The 20,936-nt window shown below is 40.7% G+C and overlaps 1 protein-coding gene across 4 annotated transcripts; it reads right to left on the bottom strand.

Annotated features, from left to right (window-relative positions):
- Positions 1-5,218: 5,218 nt before the first annotated feature.
- Positions 5,219-17,085, bottom strand: LOC120788074 (SEC14-like protein 1). 4 transcript variants are annotated; one of them, XM_040123577.1, is made up of 17 exons: positions 16,960-17,085; positions 16,402-16,502; positions 13,567-13,716; positions 13,154-13,285; positions 12,539-12,667; positions 12,175-12,394; positions 11,403-11,512; positions 10,936-11,125; positions 10,365-10,453; positions 10,194-10,264; positions 9,744-9,915; positions 7,688-7,822; positions 7,117-7,251; positions 6,612-6,863; positions 6,268-6,446; positions 5,868-5,966; positions 5,219-5,672 (listed from the first exon to the last, which is right to left on the bottom strand). In XM_040123577.1, the coding sequence occupies exons 2-17, from the start codon at positions 16,462-16,464 to the stop codon at positions 5,666-5,668; spliced, it is 2,133 nt and encodes a 710-aa protein (XP_039979511.1). In that variant the 5' UTR covers positions 16,465-16,502; positions 16,960-17,085; the 3' UTR covers positions 5,219-5,665. The 4 variants fall into 4 exon arrangements, with proteins under 4 accessions (XP_039979511.1, XP_039979510.1, XP_039979513.1 ...); XM_040123576.1 differs by having other exon boundaries at positions 16,816-17,080; XM_040123579.1 differs by having other exon boundaries at positions 16,964-17,075.
- Positions 17,086-20,936: the final 3,851 nt, after the last annotated feature.

The following is a 20,936-nucleotide window of genomic DNA, read 5'->3' as shown; positions in this document are numbered from 1 at the left end:
GATATGTAAGATAGTATGAAGCATCAGAGATAAATAGACGTGACTGTATCTATTTGTCTGTGGACATATTAATCAGGCTCAGTAGAACATCAAGTGAGAAAATGAATTCAAACCCAGCCAATATGAGATTAGTTAAATAGACAGGACCACAACTCAGATGGAGGAGGCATTCAACATCTACCGTTTTTCAGTTGCACAGATCACGGTAAAACAAGGCCTCAATTCAAGCCCCACATTTGTACACACAAACAAACCCCCGCAAAGTTTCTCTACCAGTTCGACAAGCCTTAAAATAAATTGGGGCACACTGATCCAGAGCTCTCCTTTTCAATTAGTGGGAAGGTCAGGATTTTCAGAGGGAAGCAAATGAAACAAGGGCTTAGGTTGTAATGAGGATCCACACTTGAGTGAGACTCTACAACCTCATGTCTGATAAGATTTTCTTATTTGTAATCAAATCAAGTTAGAAAAAAGCCATTTCCATGCAAGATTTGATAGGTTGAGGGAATAAATGGGAAGATATAGTTTGGTTTTGACCCCTTGTGTTTTAGGTACTATTATCATTCAACTTTGGCATCTGAGAAACAGTCCTCTCTGTCAGCTCATTCAAGTAGATTCAAAGGATTATCTTGATATGGGGAAGTGGTGCATGAATCTTTTTTTTTTTTTTTTTTTTTTTTAAAGTACAGCCTCTCTACCTTTAGCAATTTATGAGATGTAAATACAAAAAACAAAGACCCAAAATGAGCCCCATGTTGACTATTCCATGCCTGACTCTGGTATTTCTGAGAGAAACTGATTCATTATCATGTACATATTCCCAGGGAAAGCTGGGATGTTATATCTGTAACAAGCAGTCTGAGACTTTTTCAGCAGCATATTATCGCTGCAGCCCACCTCTCTGCTTGCTGTGCTCACCAAAGAATTAAGAGATCTAGTGTTCCTGGTCGCAGTATTATTCAAAATGTGATATTTTGTGATTTGACTGCTTCTCCAGACTTGCATATCACGAGTGTGATGGGAAAGCTTGGTAAGCCAGCAGCTTATGAGGCAGGTTAGTGGAAGAGCACAGTTTCTCACAGAAATACCCTAGAGTAGAAATTGAATCTTTTGGCCTGTTTCTTTAGAGACAAATTCCAGATAAACCTTCTTCTGTGATGCTTAGTGCAACCAGGGAATAACAGTGTTAAGATGCTGAAATGTTGTCAAAGTTGGTATCTCTTCTCATGAGAAATGTCTTCAAGGGTGCAGCACAAACAGTGAGTCTAGAAAGAAGTCGTTTGTCTTTAATAATAATGTTTTTTTTTAAGTTAGTTACAAAATATTAAACCCATAATCCACATGACTAACAACAAAACAGAATTTTAAAATAAAGGGTACATGACTCCCTAGTCATTCAACTTACTGCCAACAAGTTGTGCACTGTATGTCAGTTTTCTGATCTTTGAGAAAAGAGAAGAGGTTCAGTGTCAGCAACAAATGCATTTGTCATAAAAACTACAAAGATTACCTCATATTCCATGATTAATGCAAAGCCATTTAAAGTAATTGGTAGCTACAACATGTTTCTCATGAAATGTTTAACTTTACCTGTACATATCCATTGCAGGGGGAACCTTTTGGTTTTCTCCAAACAATTATCGACCTGGTTGGAGGAAAAAGGACTGAAAAACAGACTCACTGATCTATGTGAACTGATATTTTATATTACCAATATAAAATATCATTTCACAAAATTTATGGTTTGCCATGAAATTTGTGACAAACATTCATGGTCCCCAGAAGTTGTGATGACTTTGGTGATCTTCTGACTTCTCTATCATCCGGTTCACGTGTTGTTTTGATTGAAATGTCAACAACTATCAGATGGATTGCCATAAAATTTGCTCACCTCCCCATCAGAATGAATTGTAATAACTTTGATTATCCTATTCACATTTCATCTAGCACCATCATCTGGTCTAATTTTTGCCAATTTGCCCAATACTTTGGGTTATGACTAAATACGTTATAAAACTAATAATAGCCTCAGCTGTTTTTTGTGAAATAACTAAATATTAGGACGTTAACATGGTAAACTATGATCAGTGAACATGGGAAACTTTATACCTGCTAAACATCAGCATGCATTGCACTGTGAGTGTGTTAGCATGCTCAAAGCACTAGTGTGCCTACGTAGGCCTGTAACCTAGCTAGCCTGCTAGCATGGCTATAGACTTTAGTATTACCATTAAGACCAGTATTTTAAAGATAAGTTTTTGTTGAGACCATGATCAATTTTGAGCCATGGCTGTAACTATACGTATCACAGTTGTTGAACTTCACCTTCTGAACATTTCTCTGAAGCAGTTTGTCCATGTTTGTTTTTCTTCATATAAAATACACTCATAATATAACCATAAATCATCTCAACGCTTTGTGGTAGTAGTCAGCTACCAGCCCTCCCTTCACAAGGTTGTGTAGGGACAACTAACTACTGCTTTTAACAGCTGCCTCCAGCTTTGAGGTGCAGTTAATTAAAGTAGGCCCTTCTTAATTGCATTTGACTTTATCCCACAATTTTCTGACTCTCTCTCAAATACCACGCCCAACTTTGTCAGAGTCCTGATTCTTGGTGATTTCACTATTCAGGTTTGCTGTCCCTCTAAACCTGTTGTGTCTGATTTTATGCATCTGGTTGAATCCCTAAACCTTACACAGCTTACTACTGGCCCTTCTCACAAGCCATGCCACCCACTCGAACTAGTTTTATCATTTGGTTTTCCAATTTGCAATATGGAAATAATTGATGATAATCTGTCACATCATAACACAGTTGTATTTGATTCCTCTCTGCCTTTTTCTCCAATTAAACCTCATCTCCCTGTTCACTGTTTTTGCTTCATTAACTCTTGGATTGCCAATAAGTTCTCTGATGAGGCTTATCCTCCCAAGTTATCACAGAGAATATTATATCTTTATTTAACACCACCTGCCTTTCTATTCTGGATTCTGTTACCCCCCTTAAGTTGAAAAAGCCTAAACCTAAAAGCTTGCCTTGGTTTAATGACACCATTTGAGCCCTTAAGATGGGTTGCAAAAAAGCAGAGCGGAAGTGGAAGGGTGGTAAGCGTCAAATTTCTTTTGAAATTGAGAGTCACTCGTCACACTTACCAGGATGCAGTAAAGGAAGGAAGAACAAAATGCTTTTCTGACCTCATCACTAACAACTCCCATAATCTCATAGTCTTATTCAATACCATTAACTCTGATCTGTCCCATCCCCAGTACCAGCTTAGATGTGTCCAGAACTAAGTGCAAGGAATTTCAAAAAAATTTTCATCATCAAAGTTGGAGACGTCAGATTGAACATTTCCCTCTCCACCTTTGACCTAAATGTCTCACTGCACTGTTCATCTACCTTGGACAGCTTTCAACCCATCTCGTAACCTTCCCTCATAAAGTTTGTTTCCCCCACAAAATCTCCAACCTGCCCATTCGATATTGTTCCCATTTCTGTCCTGAAAGATGTCTTTGACATAGTGGGTCCCAGCATCCTCTCCATAATCAATAGCTCTCTGCCCACTGGTGTTGTTCCAACTTCCTTCAAGCTCGCTGTGGTCCAGCCCCTGCTAAAAAAAAACAAAAACCCAGACTACACCTTGCCTAGTAACTACAGACCAACCTCTGAACTCCCACTCTTGTCAAACGCACTTGAAAAGGTAATTCTCTGTCAATTTCTCCCCTACTTACACCAAAATAACATCTTGGAAAAATTCTAGTCAGGTTTTAAGGCCCAACAAAGCACAGAGTCTGCTTTTCTGAGTGTGTCCAGGGAACTGCTCCCCTCTGTCCACTCTGTGCCGTCCTAATTCTTCTTGACCTCAGCGCGACGTTTGATACAATGGACCATGACATTTTAATCAATTGTCTCTATTATGGGGTGGATGTTGATGGCACTGTCTTAAACTGGTTCACACCTCAGAAATAAAAGTTTCTCTACCAACATAGGCAATTTTTCCTCTCCCCCAGCTGGTCTCTTCTTCTGAGTCCCACAGGGTTCCATCTTAGCTCCCATTCTGTCTGTCATGCTTCTCCTTGGTCAAATCATTAAAAAGTTCAACATTTCCGTCCACTGCTATGCAGATCCCACATAGCTGTATCTCCCCTGAAACCAAACAAATGGTCCAAACTAATCAGTCTTATGAACTGCCTTTAGGACATCAAGTGTTGGATGGCTCAAAATTTCCTGAGCTGAATGACAGCAAGACTGAAGTTGTCCTAATTGGCCCCTCTGACTCTAGGAAAATCGATTACCAACAGCTTAGGCAACCTGTCCAACCTTGTTAAACTATATGTTTATGAGATACTTGACTCCGCCATCAAATTCTACAAGCAGGTCAATGCAGTAGCAAAAGATAGTTTTTAATCAGCTTTGTACTATTGCCTTTGACTATGATTGTTGATTTGTGCTGTGTGTTATGTGGTTGTTTTGTTTTTAGTCTTTTATTCAGATTTTATTGCCTGGGACTTGACTTGACTTGACTAAACAGGTGGATACATTTTAATGTGATGTGTTATTTAGGAGTTAAAAAAAAGAAAAAAGGCATATCATGAGAAAGAAGTGCTGTTATTTACAGGATGTGGACAATGTGTGTCTTGGGAAGTCATTAAACCAAGCTGAGTAATTCAGCAAATAAGCTCCTGGCAAAGTCAGTACACTTCCTCTTTCTAACAACCCTGACATGCCAGCAGGAAATCAGGCTCCCGTTCAATCAACCCCTCAGAAAACTCAATCCACCTGGCTTTGTGTTCGCAAACCAAGAAAACAAAAAAAAAAAAAACATAACAGGGAAATTCAATTAAGCTTTAGCTGGAAGCATCTGATAACTTTATAGAAATTAAAGTTGTATGTAAATCAGTTGTCTGCCTGGCCCTTTGCTAAATAACAAGGGGCTGCACTATATTGCATTCAAATAAGCTGCCTCAAAAAACAAAGCAGCTACGCCTAACAAGCCCAAAAACAACATTACATGCAATCTAGAGTGTGTACTGCATATTTTAATAGAGATTTTATTTTATCTGCTCCCTTTTAACATCTCATCTATTTCTGTAAGAAATGTTTAATAACCCATCTCTATGATTATTCAAAATTACTACCCTAAAAACAACACCACTACTACAGTCATTGTTTTCTCAAAAGTCAGTACAAAGACACATTCTGGAGGATACATCAATATTGATTTGTGTGATAAATTCTTTATTTCAACAAGACTCGTTTCTATTTCCTAGAAGACCAGACAAGTGTGTGAGTAAAACCACATGTGCTACGTACACTGCAGATCTGAGAGCAGTTCCAGTCACAGAGTGCACTGACATCTTGTGGGCAATGAAAGCAACTTCAGGGACAGAAGCTGTGTGCAATATAGAGATACTCTTTTACCTTTAATCTCTATTCCATCTAATCTTATCTAAAAACTGTTTTTTATTGGGCTTTTGAATTTAGTTATCCAGCAGATACATTTCAGATATTCTTCTGTAATGCCATCTTTATGGACACGTATCTAACTACAAATTATATATTTCACATTTGCACTGCACATTTGTATTTGTTATACTGTACACGAATATAATACAAACAAAACCTAACAAGTCAGTCATCGCAGGCACAGGAAAAACTGCTGCATCATTCCCTAGAAACAAAGAAGATCAATGAAACTTCACTGATCCACTAAAATTAAGAACTATAAACATTTCCATTGTCAGATCAAATGCTAATTTACTCTTATTAGTTAAAAAAAACCTCTTTATGAACAAACACATTAGAGTCAGTTATCAGTCGGTTTTAGGTCATTGTTGCCTTGGGACACATGTTGGGCAGATGTTACCTTGAGATCGAGCTGGCGTGTGACTGGCTAGAGGAAGTAGTGGCAGCACTGAGCTGTGAGAAACCACTATGGCAAGACTCCAGACTGGTCATGGATCCCCTAGAAATAACAGAAAAAGACAGAAGGGAAATTCATTCTCAGACAATTAATTACTGTCAAAAAAAAACAAAAAAAAAAAAACAGGTAACACATGTACAGTATAACAGGTATGAAAAATACATATCTGGCAAAGTTGTCTGCAAAACATAAGGAAACAACATTTACAGAAATATCACCACACTGATTTTCGATAAACCCACACGAGAGCAGTGCAGCCCGTGTGAAAGACAGCTTCAGTATTATACAATGAATACAGGGCACGACCAGAAAAAAAAAGGCTCAGTGGAATAAATAAACTGACCTGAAGTCATGGGAGGCCAGCACCTCTGTGTAGTACATGATCTTACACTTGTGGGAGGAGACCTGCAGAGAGGCCAGCACATCATCCACACGAGGCAAGCTGGAGGCGGTGCAGGCTGGGGAGCTGTGGAAACGCCACTGGAGGATGTAGAAGCCGGGCCAGCGTGTTATATGGGAGCCCTGTTTGAACAGAGGAAAGCTGCAGGATTAATTGGAGGCTGCAATGATAGAGGATTAACCGCTTTGATGCAATAAACAGCAAACAGGGACAAAGAAAGTTTAGTCGAAAACTTAAAAAAAAAAAAAAAAAAGACAGAATGCAGAGTCCACCATCCTACCTCTCACCTGTACACTCTCTCCTTCCCTGCAAGTGAGGGCTTTCTCCACCATGCTATAGTCCTGGCCCATCACCCAGCTCCTGTCTATTAGCTGGGCACTGACAGCCCCTAAGGATGTGATGCCATGGGCTCCGAGAGTGTCTTTCTTTGGAGGCTGAGGGGCCCTCTTGGAATGGTAGATGTTGAAGATCACATCTCCTTTAGACACGTCAAAGTCCCAGGTAATGACGGAGGAGGCCTCTGTGATCTCAATCAGCATCTGCAGCAGTGTGTAAGAAGATTAGAAACACAGAACAGGAGACAGCAGACCACTAATCACGTTTCTCTTTTGCTACAAGCCTGCAAAGCAGATTTGTCCCAGGTGGTGGCACTAGAATCCACAGCATAAAAAATCCACAGACACTGGAATTGTGAAGAAACGCCCCCTTGCTCTCATCTTTATGCAGTCTTCACAGAATTAAAATACAGATACATGCGGATCGGGGCGCCGATTCAAAAGACTGAGACTGTACCTCATACGGGGCTCCCTTGAAGATACTGGCACTCTTATAGATGGAGTCAGTCAACAAGCGGTTCTCCTCACTCTCCAGTTCCTCTGCTGTCCTGTACAGAGATTTGGAGACCATGCCTCCCTCAGGAATGTCACACTGCAGAATGACCAAAAAAAAAAAAAAAAAATCTCCCATTACTGTATGTTAACATCTGTAAATGTGTCTTGTGATTGTTTGTAGATAAGAGTTATATAAGGACATAAGGTTACATATTTTGTCTTGTTCTATTGATGCATTTCTTAGCTTTAATATTATTAGGAAGCCCCTTGAGATTTTAAGTAAGGCAATTCTGAAAACACCTATTGTACCAAAGGTAGTAACTTGATATACCTGCTGGTGATGAATTAATTGGCTCTTACTGTTGGTGATGGGTTAAAAACACTGAATTCTGAAGCTATATGAGTGACTGAGAAAGCATAGTCAAAAATGTCCAATCAGGAGCAAGAGCTGTGATACACATTATTTCACTGTGTGTTTGTTTTGAAAAGAAAATTTACAAGTAGAAATCGATGGGCTGAGGTATACATCTCACCATGCAATCCCCTCCCAAGAAGTCCGGGATGATCTGCCTGTCAATGTAGTCCACCAACCCTCCTGGACCCTGGTAGTCATTTCCAGCATAAACAAGAAACTTCTTACGAGTGTTCTCGTCGATCAAGGGGCTGACCTAGAAAAGCAGGACACCCACGGCCGTATGAGAAAAAAGCAGCAGGTTCACTCGCTATGAACTGTAAAATTTAACCCATGAATATTTAAACTATTAATGTTTGAGAAATGTTACTGAGCATCTGTATCTGTATTTTATACGGATTTTATCATCATGATAACTTCTATTTCTTGATAAGTTGTTGCATCTATCACATCTCCAGTGGAATATTCCGGAAAGCGGGTTTAGCGAACTCTGAACTTAACCCTGAGGTTAAGTTCTTAACCTAGTGAATGAAAAGAAGACCATCATCAGTGGAGCTCTGATACTACGATTAACCATGGCAACGGGTAAATAAAAAGCAGAGCCTCCGTGGAGACAGACATATTAATGTGTGTAATGTGTAATGTGTTTTTATTTAAAAACAGCAGCAGCAGTGGAGGAGCCTGAGTTGGAGAAAAGATTCAGTAAGACATTATTACATTTTATTCAGCATAGACCATCCATTCATTATTTAGCAGACTCTAATTTCCCTAATGGATGATCAAGTGCTAGAATCACTGTTTGTTAGATCAAATTTTTAAATATATCTTTTCTCAGCTGTAACCTGATGGGGACAACGTGCTGCTGGCAGCAGAGGATGAAATCAAACAGATCAGAAAGAAGTTTATAGATCTATTAGAGTAACCCCATAGTCTGACTCAATAACAGCCTCATGATTTTGGTCATTTGCAGTTGAAAAAACGGTTTAGGTTCAAACTGAGTGTAAAGTTTTCTTTTCTTTCTTTCTATCTATTTTACATTTAAAAATCTTGCTCAACGTTTCAAAAAGTAGTCAATTTAAACACAGTAACTGAAAGGCTGTTAAGAAGTTAAGACTATATGCAGCCTGTATTCAATAACTCACTTTTAAACTACATCTGGTCCAGTTTTAAAATCTTAAAGCCGCTTCAGCAAATGTTTCAGTGCAGGGGAACCGACTGGCAACCTGTCAGCCGTCTTCATTTTCCACAGAGTCACAGTGTTGTAAAGATGGACAAAGTATAGATTTTATTCTGAGCTGAGGATGAATCCAGAATGTGTGATATTTAAATGTAAGAGATCGCTGTCTGTCTCGCTGTCCTTGCACTGGTGACAGCAACATTAGTAAAGAGAGGCCTTGGGTAAAAAACACGTGTCCAGCTGGGATTTTGATCTTCTCCTGACGTAAACTTCTGCACATTAATGTGCTGTGATTTCGAATTTGATTTGGACTGTATGAATGAGGAAATCAAACGGCGTCTCAGACACCTTCTTCAGGCTCGGCAAGAGGGGAGGAGACAAAGAGAAGGGAAACCTGCCGGCGAGCAGGTTACGTTCACACTGCAGGTTACCACAGTAACTGACAGAAAACACGTTTCCCTCATCTCAGGGTTATCAAACTCCAAAAGTTTAATAAACATCTCTTCTGGAAAACCCCAAGGTAGCAGCTTTAACATCCCTTCAATAATGCTTCAGCTGTGCACTGTTTTCATTACTTTTATTACTCTTTAGGTTTATTTTCATATATCTCTATGCTCATATTGCTACTTATCTTTATTTCTCAGCTGAATGCTATTACTATCCTACAGACTATACTACTGCATATAACTATGGAAGTGATTAAATTTCACCTATGGGGATCAGTTACGTCTCTGCATACTGCACAGCTATAATTATCTTCATTTGTTAATATTAGTTTTCTCTGGTCCTCCTGCTTATTTCCGTTGTTTATCATTTGCTCATACCCACAATGTGGCTGCATTGCACCCAACTAATTACACTTCCTATCGATGAGAGTATCTGCAGGAAGCAACCTCTGTGCCCATATGTACTTCTGTATAGAAACATACATGATGGGATGATTAATCACAATCACATCCACGGCTGCACATCAAGTGTAAGTGCGGATATTTATTCTCACCAGCGTCCAGAGCACTGGAAAAACTCTAGGCGCCCTCAGTATGAGGAGGCGACCCAGAGTCTCGGGGTAGTTGGCCTCCACCATCTCAATGATTCTCAGCAGAGCCTTAACGCCCGGTCTCCACAGGTGACGCATGTTAAGACCCTCCAGATCCACCAGGCAAGTCCAACAGCTGACCAACATGTTAACATACAAGTTAACATATTGGTTAGTGATACAGGTTTTGTAATTTTGCCACAGTACACCACCACAAACAAAGAAACAAACAAACAAACAAACAAACAAACAAATAAACAGACACACACACACACACACACACACACACACACACACACACACACACACACACACACACACATATATATATATACACACATACATATAGATACACACACACACGTAAATACGTAACAGGTAACTAAGAAGACAGGTGAATTAATATTTAGGCACCTAACAGGTCGCCCGAAGACTCTGGTGTTTTCCTCACAACGCCTCAGTCCCTCCTCGTTGATGGACAGGACCTGGGTCGCGGTCGTAATTTAGTAGCATTAATACAACCGAAGATATCGTAAATGAAAATAACCGGGTGGAATGCGGAAGCATAAATCTTAATCATATCACCTGTCTTAGGAGCACCTCCTCCCCCAAAGCTCGTACCAAACCCTTAGTGTCCATTTGGCCCAGACGCAAGATATACAGAGGACGGCCCTCTAAAACACACATCACACACAGACATGGACCATGCACGTGCGCGCACACACACACACACACACACACAAACAGAAATTCACAGACTGTACAAAAAAATAAAATCAATCTGCAGAATCAGTAGATCCTTTTGTAGAAATGACTCTTACTATGCTTAGTACCCCTCTGTTGCCTATGCAAAGGTAAACCTGTTAGAACGGTATTTACCATTCTAACAGAACATTCAAAGGGCAATTCACAGCTACCTGCGTTCAAGTCCTACCTCTAACCGTTTGGATCAGCTGAGCTGTTGAAAGCAATGACTAATTTTCAAACATGGTAGCTATGACAGATGGTGCTCAGACGTTACAGTCAATAATTAACAGCCCATCTCATATCGACTTTTCACTGCAGATAAACCTCGGCAAAATAACAGTAGGTAGTGAAATAAAGTGAAACTGAGATGACGTAAAGATAAAATAGGCAAGTGCTGTTCCCTCAGTACCTCTGTCATGGTGGTGCCAGCCTCCGGTGTAATATTCCTGAAGCAGTTGTGGCCGCTCCCACGTGTCTAACAGGAAGTCCACCTGATGTTGTTTCCTCCAAGTAAGAGACTGGCACAAGAGCTCCCTGGCCTTGTCGAGGTTGAAATCTCTGGCCCTCAGGAAGCGCAGCACATGCTGATCTTTTGGAATCTGTACCCAACAGAGAGGTGTCAAAACTTCAATGCAAAGTTTTAAGTTAATGTTACTGAAAAATGCAAATACTTTCCTTAACCTTCAACCAGTGGATGCTTATTTTTTTATTTGTAATCTACAATCTATCTGTAAACAGCAACACTGACTTAAAGTATGGAAGCAGGAGCTAAGCAGAAGTCTAGGTTATGTGAAAGTCTAGAAATTAATGTGCATACATAATTGCACAAAGAGCTGTGTATTCCAGTAAACTGCGTTTGTGTATACTGTATGCGACCTTGCCCTTGTGGGTTTCCTGGAGCCACTGGCGCAGTCGAATAAGACAGCTCTCCTGCAGGAGCGTTAAATAACCCAGGTACCGTCTGATGTAGTCAGCATCCAACTTGTCTATGGGCAAAAACATAAGCACAGTGTGAAGTTAGCACCTTTTACATGCATCTGAGAGAGTCACCAGGAGCTGTTCAGCACAGTGCATTTTCAAAACGAGTTGAAATAGTCAAAAAAGCAGTGAACCACCAAGTAAAATATTGTTCAAGGCACCAAGCAAGTTTGCATGATTTTGTGAGCTACAGCTAAGGCTTAAAATGTTTCTGCAGGCTTGGTCCTGTTTGCTGCTGTTCTTTCTGACACTTGTGTTTTCAGCAACGTGAAATCTAGCAGTTCTTTCTTAACCCAGGCAGAGACGTGGTCTTTTTGCAGAGATTTGAAAACTCAGCCGTGGGCTTTTTAATTCACAAGGACAAACATATTCAGCTTTTAAAATATTGCAATTACTCCCATAAACCCAAGATTTTTTTATTGTTATTATTTATAGACTCCCAGACACCCTGCCTAAAAAAAAATTGTGTTAAGATTTGCTCAGGAACTTAGCTAGGAAAGTTGTAGCTAGCTAGGTTCCCCCTCTGTAAATATCTTTTACCGTGAAGCTGAGATAAGATACAAAAGCGACCGTGGACATGACACACAACTTTTAACTTTTACAATGCACTTTTCCGTTGTGTGTTGGCTGCTGTTCGCCACTCAATTGTGCCTAGTGAGTAACCACTGACCATCGGGTGTGCCTGCCACTAGCTCTGTGGGACAGGCCCAGTCTTTGCTGGGGAGCCCATCCTTGGAACTGTTCGCCGGGATGGCCCTGGCAGTAGAGGGAGGTGACAGCCGGAGCCCGGCGCTAGCAGCGCCACAGACAACGGGGGGCACCCAACGCGGTATGTAAGTTACTCCTTCTGCCTCCAGCTCCCTGAGGTAGTACTCAATAATTTCTTTACCCTACAACATAGGAAGGAGACGGAACTAGAGATAAGCAGTCTATAAAATACACATATACGGGAATCAAATGCAACATTTCTCCAAGTGTAGAGGTAGAAGTGTGCTGCATATACTATGTATAACGAGCAGTTCAAAGATGCAAACCTTTTCAATGCTGGCAGCATACTGTTTCATAGCTATCTTCTCTGCCGTGCTCTCAAAGCCGAAGAAAGACTTGATATCCAGACTAGCTTTCTGTTCAAAGCACGTCCAGTCCTCACTCTCGGGGTGAACCTGTGGAAGACAAACAAAAACACTTTATGGATGCTGAAACTTTAAGTAATTTAAGTAGTTTGTATGATTTACTGTCAGTACAAAGTTAACAGGACACAAAATTCATACTTAAGTTAATTTCAATTAAAAGCTGACTGGTATATCATACACAGCAGAGGGGCACAAGTTTTTAGTGGATTTGGCACACTGGGAAGATCACTTAAAATGAATAATTCATGCACTGTATAGGACAGCCAGATCTCCACTGGTATGCACAGGCAGCAGAACCAGTCATGCCTAAAACAGTGACTTCTATTTTGCTTCCTGTTATTTTCTTCTCATACTGTACTTTAGGCTTCAGGGAAGGGCTCGGTGTCACCAACGGAGCACTGGGCATGGTAAAAGTGTCACACAAAAACCATAAAACAAGTACAACAACAAAGAAATAAAAGCAATAGCGGCTCTCTTCCCGAGCACCTTCTTATCATGTTCGACTCTGAGACTCACCGTGTAGCTGCAGATTTCATGGACAACGACCCTGTTGGAAAAGGTCTCGTTGCGGACCTCAATGTGGAGCGTCCGGTCTTTGCGGTTCAGAGTGTTCTTTTGGATAAAGTACAGGTAGTCTACACCAGCCATCTACATGCAGGAAAACAAAAAAAAAAAAAAAAATCCTCCTGGTTTTTAGCAGGTTATTTAAACAAGTGGATGAAATATGGAAAATGTTCAGTGAACATTTCTGATGCCAGTTTTTATAATGGCATTCTATTGCAATTTAACAAAACACTGCCACATAATATCACCTTAAAAAACAAAAATTCTTAGTTTTGTTCTTCCAAAAGCAATCATTATACCTTATTCTAGCAAAGGTTATTTTTATTTCATGGCCTTTGCTCAGAAAAAGATCAGAGGAGAGGTACCCTTTTGAGAAGTCGTGGAGCATCAATGTCGATCATACAGTGCCTCTTGGTTACCAGCGTAGATCCATCCTCACTTTGGTTTTCACTGATGATCTCACTGTCCAAAAACACTGGGATCAAGGGGCACTTTGGGAATCTCCTCACATAGGCCTGAGAATGAGAAAAGTGTCACGTGAGAAAGTCATTTACAAACAAAAATCAGTAAAAGAAATTTGTAGGGTTCTCTAGTGTGGATTTAGTGTTGATTTTGAACCATAAAGCCCCAATAAAGTAAACTATAATGAGATGCATTTCATATTAGATGCATTTAATAGTTAGTAGCTTTACCAGTTAATATAAATACATGTTAACATTTGATCTCTTGTGAACAGCAACGGCCTGCAGCTGTGGCAGCACTTACAGCCAGCGATTGATTAGTGTTTTACAGCACATACTGTATGACCATCTGTCCAAGCCAGTTTCACTAGGGCTCACCTGTCATTATCGACTGAGTCGCTGAACAGGCGTTTCAGGACAAGCAAAAGTAGCCCTTAGTCTGTAACTAGCAGCAGTGCAGCTTTTAAAAACTGATACACTATCGATAAGTAACCAAGGACAGGGAAGGAACTAGACCATTACAACATGAACAGCTGACCATTTAATGTTTTAGAGTAACAACAAATTTGTTTACCACAGGTTAAAATACTGCTGCCAATACTCTTCAGCTATGCTGAGCCCCTAGATGTGGTAACCCCTTACAGCCTGACCTGGTAAATTGCCTGCAGTAAATCAGCCTGGTTGCCTAAGACTCAAACGATTTTAAAAGTTTAAAGAGCTAAACTGAATATGCTGGCTATAAAAACAGACTAAAAGCACAAGACAGCAGCACTTTCTGTGGTTTTTCTCTCTAAACAAACACTTAGGCGGTGGTCTTTCGGCAACACACACACACACACGCGCGCACACACCCTACTTGTATCGATACAGCAAAGCATGTGAGCAATGCAATCAATAAGATGACGTTATTCACTAAGCACATTAATGGAAAAGGTTTCCTTGGTAAATAAGCAGCATTAACTGTAGCTTACACACTCGACAATAAAAACAATGTTTCACTGACTGCAGACAAACTTAAGTCTTTGCCCTACTTTTTTTCTTTTAGAACTATAAGCATAACAACACGAAGGGGGAATAGAATACAAAATTATATTTTACATCAGCAAGCCATTAAGACTTTAATGACCATGGCTATGGAGCATAAACTGTGTTTTTTTTTTTTCCCCTCAGGTGATATTGATTAAATGCAATTCTACAGGTGTCAACCATCTACAAGTGGGATTTTGTATCTGCACAGAAAAAACAAATCGAATGCATTTCTATAACAGTAAGACCCGGGGATGTCATAAAGACGCGTCGTGAGGGGGAAAACAATGAGGTCATTGGTGAAACATTCAGTAACTTCCAGGACACTGATTAGGACTGTTAGCCGGAGTAATAATGTCAGTGGAATGACGGGCAAAGGGACTAATGAGAAAAGCTCAGGGATAGATGGGAGCGGAGGAGGTGACAGACTTTTCCCTGGAGTCTCTCCTTTATGTTGCCTTGGCCTGAATCTTTTCACCAGTGCTGTTATTTACTTTTCACAAAAGGCTTATTTTAAGAGATCCGTTTCAATATATATAATATAATAGTATGAATTTTAGACATCAGATGTTTCATGCGAAATTAAGCGTGTGTGGGAGTTAACTTGGACTAAGCTGCATCACTGCTGCATCACAGTCTTTGCCCCACTCTGAGGATATTGCATAAGTCTTTCGCTTAATATATAACTGCAGAGAGCAAGGAACAACAGCAAGAGCAGACTGGAAAAGTGGGTGGAACCTGTCTGCCTCTCATGGAAATCAACATTTATTTTACTTTTGCCCTACTTTTGCCTCACACACAGTTTGTGGTCTTATATGAATCTAAAGCATTTCTTTGTAGCTTGAAGACGAAGTGGGCCATCGTTCCATCATAAAAAACTGCTGACAGTTACGTTATTAGAGCCAGAAACATTTCTGATGAAGAAGTGTCGTGACCACTATTTATCTCAGCGCCACGTCATTTAAGGAACACAGGAATAAGAAAAAACCGTCAACACAGAAATTCAAAGTGTATTGTATTACCAAAAGCTTTTTTAAACTGAAACAATCACACAAAATAAATCAGGTACTCCTAACCCCCTGATCTCTCATTAAGCCTCACATGACAACAAGAAAACTACACACAAGGCAAAGTTTAAAGAGTTACAGAGGCGTCACAGATATAAACATATATATCCAACATCTACGCCAGTTAAAGAGGCGTATAAAATGGTCGGCCTCGCACTGAATAAAGTGGAAAGAGAGAAACTTTCAGAGATGCCTCAGAGATGGAAAGTTTAATAAGCAGCTCTCCCAACGTATGCGCCCTGCAGATAACTGTATTTACCACCGCACCAGGAGAGGAGAGGGTTTGGTGTATTGGTGTAGTCACTCATCACAGAGCATTTATCACAGGTGAGAGTATATCAAGAAGGAGACAGGCGGCCCTAGGAGGCAGGCAAAGCTGCAGACATTTTTCTAGTTTTCTGAAAGTGTCTGGTCTGTTGTATATCGCCGCAGCTCGGCCTTGGAGCCCAGTGAAAACTCTGCGTGTTGTTTCCAATGTCTACATTTCCAGGAGCGTAAAAGTCAAAGCAACCTAAAGTAGAGACACCCTAAGTTATTGTATGTAGGATCCTGCAAAGCAATAGCACTCGCAGCGACCGTCTCATGTCATCTCATATTAGGTGGGAGATGTCAAACACTGGCAGTGAATGTAAAACACAAAACTCACCGCCATTATCAACTCAAACGGATGCTTGTAGACCCGAACGGGGGACTGGTACTCCTGCACCATGGTCGAAGCTCACTCACGGGGCAACCGCGGCTGGAAAACTACACAGACAAAAATACAGACATGACAGGGCAGAAATTTAAAAAAAAAAAAAAAAAAAATGGCAGAGGCAGCGGTTCACAGGGGTTATCGCGTTGTGTTTCCCTGCCATAAAAAGTTTGTGTGAGCTGGGACAAGGGGTTAAGGGAGGGGACAAGAGGGGCAGCGACGGCCACATGACCCTCACTTGATTCAAACCGCGCAGTCTCCCCGCTGCTTAGTTCGCTGAGGTGTGAGAGCTGTACACGCACATAGTAGGACTATTCCGTGACACACGGCCTGAACGGCGTAAAAAAAAAAAAAAAAAAGACTTACAGCAGATTTATATCTTGGCTGGCGAATGTTCGCGTCACTGCAGCCGCCCCGCTGTCTGTGGATCCTCCATGATTGTCAGCCGAGCGGGCAAAGTGTAGAATACCGCACTTTGAACGGCAAAACGGGAAGCGGAGCCTGTCTTACCGTCCGTCCGTCCGTCGGTCCCTCGGTCCGTCGGTCGGTCTCGCGGTGGCACAGCAGATGGCCGTGCTAGCTCCGCCTCTGTCGGACAAACAGGAAGTGTCAGCGGCCTTTTCGAAAGTTGCCGCTAGAGGCTCGGGCGCCGCTCTCTCATGTCCCTGGCCGGCGCTCTGAGCAAAGCAAGGCACCGCCGAGTGAGAGTCCGAGGTCGGGTCATCCGAGCGTTATTCATCACGCGTGCTTGCATGTGTTTTAATCCGGACTCTGGCGGCAGGAGAGCAGTCCGCTCGGCACATGCAGATGACGGTGAATTGTGACTTTAAATTTGACATATTAGCTGCTGTTCCAGTGACGTCGGACGGCGCAGTGAATGGTGGTTGGAGTGGGCCTCCAAGCACGGGCCCAGGGGCCCCCAAGTGGCCAGGGGGCCACCTAAACAAGAGCCTGTTACATGTCAGTCGAACGTAGGGAGGTTCAGAGCATGTTTTTTTTTTTTTCTGTTTTTACTCCTACTACAGTTCCAATCTTTACTTTTATATTTGTTTAGTTATTTTTCCCAACAGCTCAGTGCATACATAGGCAATAGGACACCTACATTGCCGGAAAGCTATTCAAATAGAGCTGCAATGATTAGTCGACTAATCAATAGAAAATTCATCACAGCTATTCTGATAATGGAATAAGCATGTTTTTTTTTTTTTTTTTTGTTTTTCTTAACCAACAGGGCCAGATATTTAATGGTTTAAGCCACCAGTCAAATGTGAGGATCTGAATATACTAAACTGAATATGTTTGGCTTTCAGACTACTGGTCGGACACATCAAGGCATCTGAAGACTCATTATACCGCTGAAAATTAGAACCGGCATTTTTCACTATTTTGTGGAAAAAACAAACAATTAATCGAGAAACTAATCGCCTGATTAGTCGATCGTGAACATAATCATTAGCTGCAGAACTAAGTTTAAATATGTTTCACAGCTGAATATCTGCAGTAGAACCTGCATCAAAAGTTTCCTTTAATGATTTCGTATAATATTTTTTATAATATCCTATGTTATTGGTTATTCATGCAGGGGTTAAAGTGGGCAGGAACGGTCCGTGACGGCGACCTTCGATTAATAAGTAATTCTGAGTGTCCAAACAGAGTGCGAGAGAGACGAGCAGACACAATCACACACAGGCAGGAAAAAAGTCATCACACAAGGCCATGATCCTTTTAACTTCATTGTTTCAGAAGAAGGGACGCCCCATTAATCCAGGAATACACAGGCTAAGGGGCATTATGTTATAAATTCATGAGGTTATTATAAAGATCAGCTCTAGATGTGATTAGAAAGGAGCAGAATCACTTCTTGACCCCCGCAGAGAAGTGCGCTTCTGGTGTGAACAGCCAGCCTACTGCTGGGACAAATCATGATGGGCCGATGTATGTGCTCAGCGGTCCACTGTCTCATAGTCTGTCTATGGAGTCAACATCTTTTAGATATGTCTTTGTAAAATGGTAATCAAGATTTTAATTGCTAATCACATCATGTGCTCTTTGGTGTTTTGGGGTCCACTAACATCAAATTATTATGCCTTTTTCCTTATTAAAACCAAAAATTAATTTAACTTCGACAATACAGTGTTCCCAAAAGGTACCAAACCTGCCCTCTGCCCTGGAGCTCCATGTTGCTCTTTTTATTTCATTTTCATCCAATTCTTGGCCTGATTATGCCCCCCTGATTCACTGACACTTAAGTGTGTGTGGTTACTATTATAGCCTTGTTACTGATATTTTTTTGTAAGTCAATCAAAAATGATTTTGCAGTTCTGTCCTTTAAACAACTGCCCCCTGTAGTGAATACTGACTGACAGCATTGCAATAATAGTTGTGACATTTTATTCAGGAACATTATGTTGCAGAGGTATTCACTGTTTCTTTACTGCCTGACATTAGCTGTTCCAGGGAGATGCTGCTGGTCCCACATTGAAACTCCTGAAGCTGCACCTGGAAGGGAAGGGGGGAAAAAAGGAAAATGTGGACTCTTAAGTTAATGACTTAAGTTAAGTTAATGACTTAAGATGACTCCACACACCTCAGGCACTGTTGCTCACAGCTGAAACCTCTGGAAATGAATCTCATGGAGTCTATGCAGCCACACAGCTGTTTATTCATGCATTGGTAACCCAGAGCATAAATAAACTTCTTGTCATCAGCTTTTCAGCTGGGAGGAGGAGCACAGAAAGTAGGATTGGTTAAATAAAACCTTACGTTACCAACGTTACAAGTAATGACTCATAAATAAAGGAAATAAAATGACTCCGTGATCATTATAAAGCAAATACACACAATTATTAACCAAAATCAAGAAATATCGTTGTTATTTATTTCTTCTTTCAGTGTTACTTAGATGTCTTCTGCAAAAAAAAAAATTAAAGTGTAAACTGCGAGCGTAGTAAAGCAGCTACAGTTCCTTGTGGCTATTCAACTTGAGTGGTTACAGTATCATTTGGCTCCTGAAGCTTTGCGGTTTTCCTCCCCTGTAACTCTGGGCAAGGCACCTGATGGAAGAAGTCAATTTGAATTGGAATGGAGGCCATCTCAGAAAGAAGAATAAGACTAGCTTTATTGAATTTGAAATGATTTTCAGACAAACACAGAATTTATCCAGGAGCCTCAGAGTTTAGCACTGTGAATCAAATCATTTAAAATTCAACTAGAGGACCCCCTGACACATTCAGACCCAACTTTCAACATCCTGAAAAATCTTCAATGAAAAGGGTGTGTGTGTGTGTGTGTGTGTGTGTGTGTGTGTGTGTGTGTGTGTGTGTGTGTGTGTGTGTGTGTGTGTGTGTTTGTGTCTCTTTATTTTGAGAAGAGTGGTGAAGGCTTTCTAGGACAGTGACGTGTGCTTCCTTAAATTAGATGAGCGTAATTTATTTATATCTCAGTGTCCAGTTGAATTTGCTAAAGTAATTTGAGTAATGTACTTGTTTTTTGATTAAGAGTTAGTAAGCTGAATTCAATGGAATAAAGTGGACGTGTACCTTTGCGTTCCTGGAGACAGCTTAGCAGTACGCTTGCACAGTAGTGCTACACAGCTTTGCTGAATCTCTAGGTAAACTAGTCAAAGGGGATACATATTTCAATTTGTCAGTTGCAATTTCATTATTCACAACTGCATTTTAGAAGGCCATATCTGGCATTAGCTAATATTAGCTAATGTTAGCTTTAGTAAAGCTAAGGAAGACGGGTGAAATGTCTATGTCCATGCTAATCCATATGAGAGCCTGTACACCCAGATCAAAGATTGGGCTTGAATTCACTGAATTCACTGAATTCAAATAAATATCGGGGTCTACTTAATGTGATGCATAATAGATGACTGTGTCTTTTTTCTGTTTTGTCCTTGAAGATTGTTGCAGAGTATACATGAGGGGCATAAGCACCAGAAGGAGACTTCTGTCTGTCCTTGGACTGCTATTTCCTGGGACTTTAAAATATGAAAAAGGAGATGGTTAGCAGGACCCTTGCAGAGATCTTCTGTCAGACTGAAATGAGGCTGAGCCTTTTCGTTCCCTCTCCTGTGTAAATGCTGCCCTCTTACAGCAAGAACACCATTTATCTTCAGGAAATCCTTCTACCTAATTTTACTGTTTTTCCAGAATGGGTTTGATAAGTATTGCATATTTTGGTTGCTTTGAAGGTCCTGCCCAGTGAATACAAAAGGTCTTTGGGTGGAAAAATTTTGCCTTATCTTTACAACCTTCTTTTACCCAGATATACGGACAACATCGCAGAATCAAACAGGTTGCGTCTGGGGAACTGTCATACCTGGAGATATGCAGCAGCCACATCCTAATTGCTCTGCACCATAGGCTTGTTTTCATTGTATAAATTTGTTTGTAATCTGAATAGATCTTTTCAGTTAACTCACACTTAGTTAATTTAAATTGCCAATACAGGTTAAGAAGAACAGGTTAAGTTTACTTGCC

Source organism: Xiphias gladius, chromosome 3 (genome assembly GCF_016859285.1).
Source record: "Xiphias gladius isolate SHS-SW01 ecotype Sanya breed wild chromosome 3, ASM1685928v1, whole genome shotgun sequence".
NCBI lineage: Eukaryota > Metazoa > Chordata > Actinopteri > Istiophoriformes > Xiphiidae > Xiphias > Xiphias gladius.
This window is presented reverse-complemented; position numbering and strand designations above follow the sequence as displayed.

What these genes read in the sequence shown, in the direction of transcription:
- LOC120788074 (XM_040123577.1), bottom strand. Translation starts at nt 16,464, where the DNA reads ATGGTGCAGGAGTACCAGTCCCCCGTTCGGGTCTACAAGCATCCGTTT. An exon ending in TTCCAGTGCTCTGGACGCTG is followed by an intron (nt 7,823 to 9,743) that starts GTGAGAATAAAT and finishes CTGCTTTTCTAG; the next exon opens with GTCAGCCCCTTGATCGACGA. An exon ending in CTGGCCTCCCATGACTTCAG is followed by an intron (nt 5,967 to 6,267) that starts GTCAGTTTATTT and finishes TGTTATTTCTAG; the next exon opens with GGGATCCATGACCAGTCTGG.